Genomic DNA, 2,500 nt, shown 5'->3' on the forward strand with positions numbered 1-2,500 from the left:
TTCGCAATCGTATTCAAATACCAGGCACACACATGTACGCTTACAACTCACTCAGTTCACGTTCACACGCGAACACACACATTTGTATCAGGTATTGAGAGAGACAGAGAGAGAGAGGGAGAGAGAGAGGGACAGTGAGAGAGAGAGAGAGAGAGAGAGAGAGAGAGAGAGAGGGACAGAGAGACGGAGAGAGAGAGAGAGAGAGAGAGAGAGGGACAGTGAGAGAGAGAGAGAGAGAGAGAGAGAGAGAGAGAGAGAGAGAGAGAGGGACAGAGAGACGGAGAGAGACAGGAGGAAATACCTTACCTTCGCGCTGGTCATGCCTTGTGAATTAGCGCTAGTCCGTGTGATAAAACAATGGGTGAGAACAAATATATATATAATTATATATATGTGTGCATATGTATATATATATATATATATATATATATATATATATATAAAACTGAAAAACAACAACAAACGGGATTACTGTACTCAGCAAAAGAACTGTTTTAAAACCCTGATTGCTTTCATTTCGAGACCACCTCTGGAAGGACGCATAACAGAAGACGGACAACCAATGATAAGAAAATGTATTTGAAACACTTTGTTCTGACAGACAGACAGACAGACAGAGTGATGGACACACGGACAAACAGGCAGATGCACAAACAGACAGACAGCTCAACAACAGATGTGCACAGAGCGACTAACCGTGGCAGCATATTTCTCCGCCTTGTCACGGCAAACGACCTCCTGAACGTAACTCCCTTTCAGCTGTTCGTATTCCTTAAAAGCCGTCTCCGAGGCTGCAACAACGGGGGAGGCAAAATGTTTGTGACAACCAACCAATAAACCAATGAACCAGTCAACCAACCAGCCAATGAACCAGTCAACCAACCAGTTTTGCTAGCAATTTGCCAACAAACTAGGGCAGCAACATACTTCACAATCAACAGCCAAATATAAATCAGTCAACAAACCAGCCAATAAAGCAACTTAACAACAAGCAAATAAATCAGCCGGCCAGCCAATAAACCAAAGAACCAACCAACAGGCCAATAAGCCAGCCAATAACCCAACTAATCACCCGACAGGCCACAGGCAAGGCTTTCCATAAGTCCTGAATGAATACGTCAAACTGACTGTAATGTCCGTTCAAAATTGTACAAACAGTATGCAGTCACTGACAATCCAAGAAACCCTTTGAAAAAAAAAAAGCATCAAAATAAAATACAATGGGTTGTTTTTTTTTCACTCTGGGCAAAACACTCAATATATCACAATATACTACACACACTCACAGACACAGACACAAACAGACAGACAGACAGACAGACAGACACACACACACACTAACCTCCCCGCTGCCCCCCCACCACACACACACACCACCACCACCACCACCACTACCACCTCCCTCGCACCCACCCCCACCCACACACATACAACATGTGGTGTATTAGAAGATGAATATCATTTTTCTAGACAAATGTATTAGATATGAATACTTACGAAAAGTCTTCTTAAGAGATATAAGGTCTGAATTTACAAAATTTGATGACAATGATACAATGAGTCGGTGGTGTAATTACGACCCCGTACAACCACGGCTTGCAAAATTCGTATATGAATGTTTCAAAGAACACGTCATGTTTTGAATAGTACACCTTCCATTTAGTTAGGTTGTGTGGGTTTTTTTGTGTGTGTTTTTTGTTGTTTTTTTTTGGTTGTGTCTATAAACCATTCACTGAGTTTTCATGACAATTAAATATGATTCTGATTCTACAATTAACACACTCATCACCCTTCCATGGTATGTATCTCTCTCTCTCTCTCTCTCTCTCTCTCTATATATATATATATATATATATATATACATATGTACACACACACACACACACACACACACACACATATATATATATATATATATATGTGGAGTGATGGCCTAGAGGTAACGCGTCCGCCTAGGAAACGAGAGAATCTGAGCGCGCTGGTTCGAATCACGGCTCAGCCGCCGATATTTTCTCCCCCTCCACTAGACCTTGAGTGGTGGTCTGGACGCTAGTCATTCGGATGAGACGATAAACCGAGGTCCCGTGTGCAGCATGCACTTAGCGCACGTAATAGAACCCACGGCAACAAAAAGGATTGTTCCTGGCAAAATTCTGTAGAAAAATCCACTTTGATAGGAAAAGCAAATAAAACCGCAGGCAGGAAAAAATACCAAAAAAATGGGTGGCGCTGTAGCGACGTGCTCTCCCTGGGGAGAGCAGCCCACGCACACAGAGACACACACAGACACACAGAGAAATCTGTCGTGATAAAAAGAAATACAAATACAAATATATATATATATATATATATATATATATATATGTGGCCAAGCGCTATGCTTGCTCCAATATTTGCCTCACGCACAAGCTGTATTGCCTCACGCACAAGCTGTACTAGCTTGCCTCACCCACAAGCTGTATTAGCAGACGACGTTTTTCTCTCCTTACCCGCGCACAGA

General features: G+C 42.2%; 1 protein-coding gene across 2 annotated transcripts in view; it reads right to left on the minus strand.

The window, feature by feature from the left end:
* LOC143275888 (uncharacterized) overlaps positions 1–2,500 on the minus strand; it is a 40,978-nt gene that overhangs the window by 18,508 nt on the left and 19,970 nt on the right. For both annotated transcript variants that reach the window (XM_076580206.1, XM_076580216.1), the window contains exon 6: positions 697–791. In XM_076580206.1, coding sequence (XP_076436321.1) covers positions 697–791 — 95 coding nt within the window. The remainder of the gene's footprint in view (positions 1–696; positions 792–2,500) is intronic.

Source organism: Babylonia areolata, chromosome 2 (assembly GCF_041734735.1).
Source record: "Babylonia areolata isolate BAREFJ2019XMU chromosome 2, ASM4173473v1, whole genome shotgun sequence".
In the NCBI taxonomy this organism is placed as follows: Eukaryota; Metazoa; Mollusca; class Gastropoda; order Neogastropoda; family Buccinidae; genus Babylonia; species Babylonia areolata.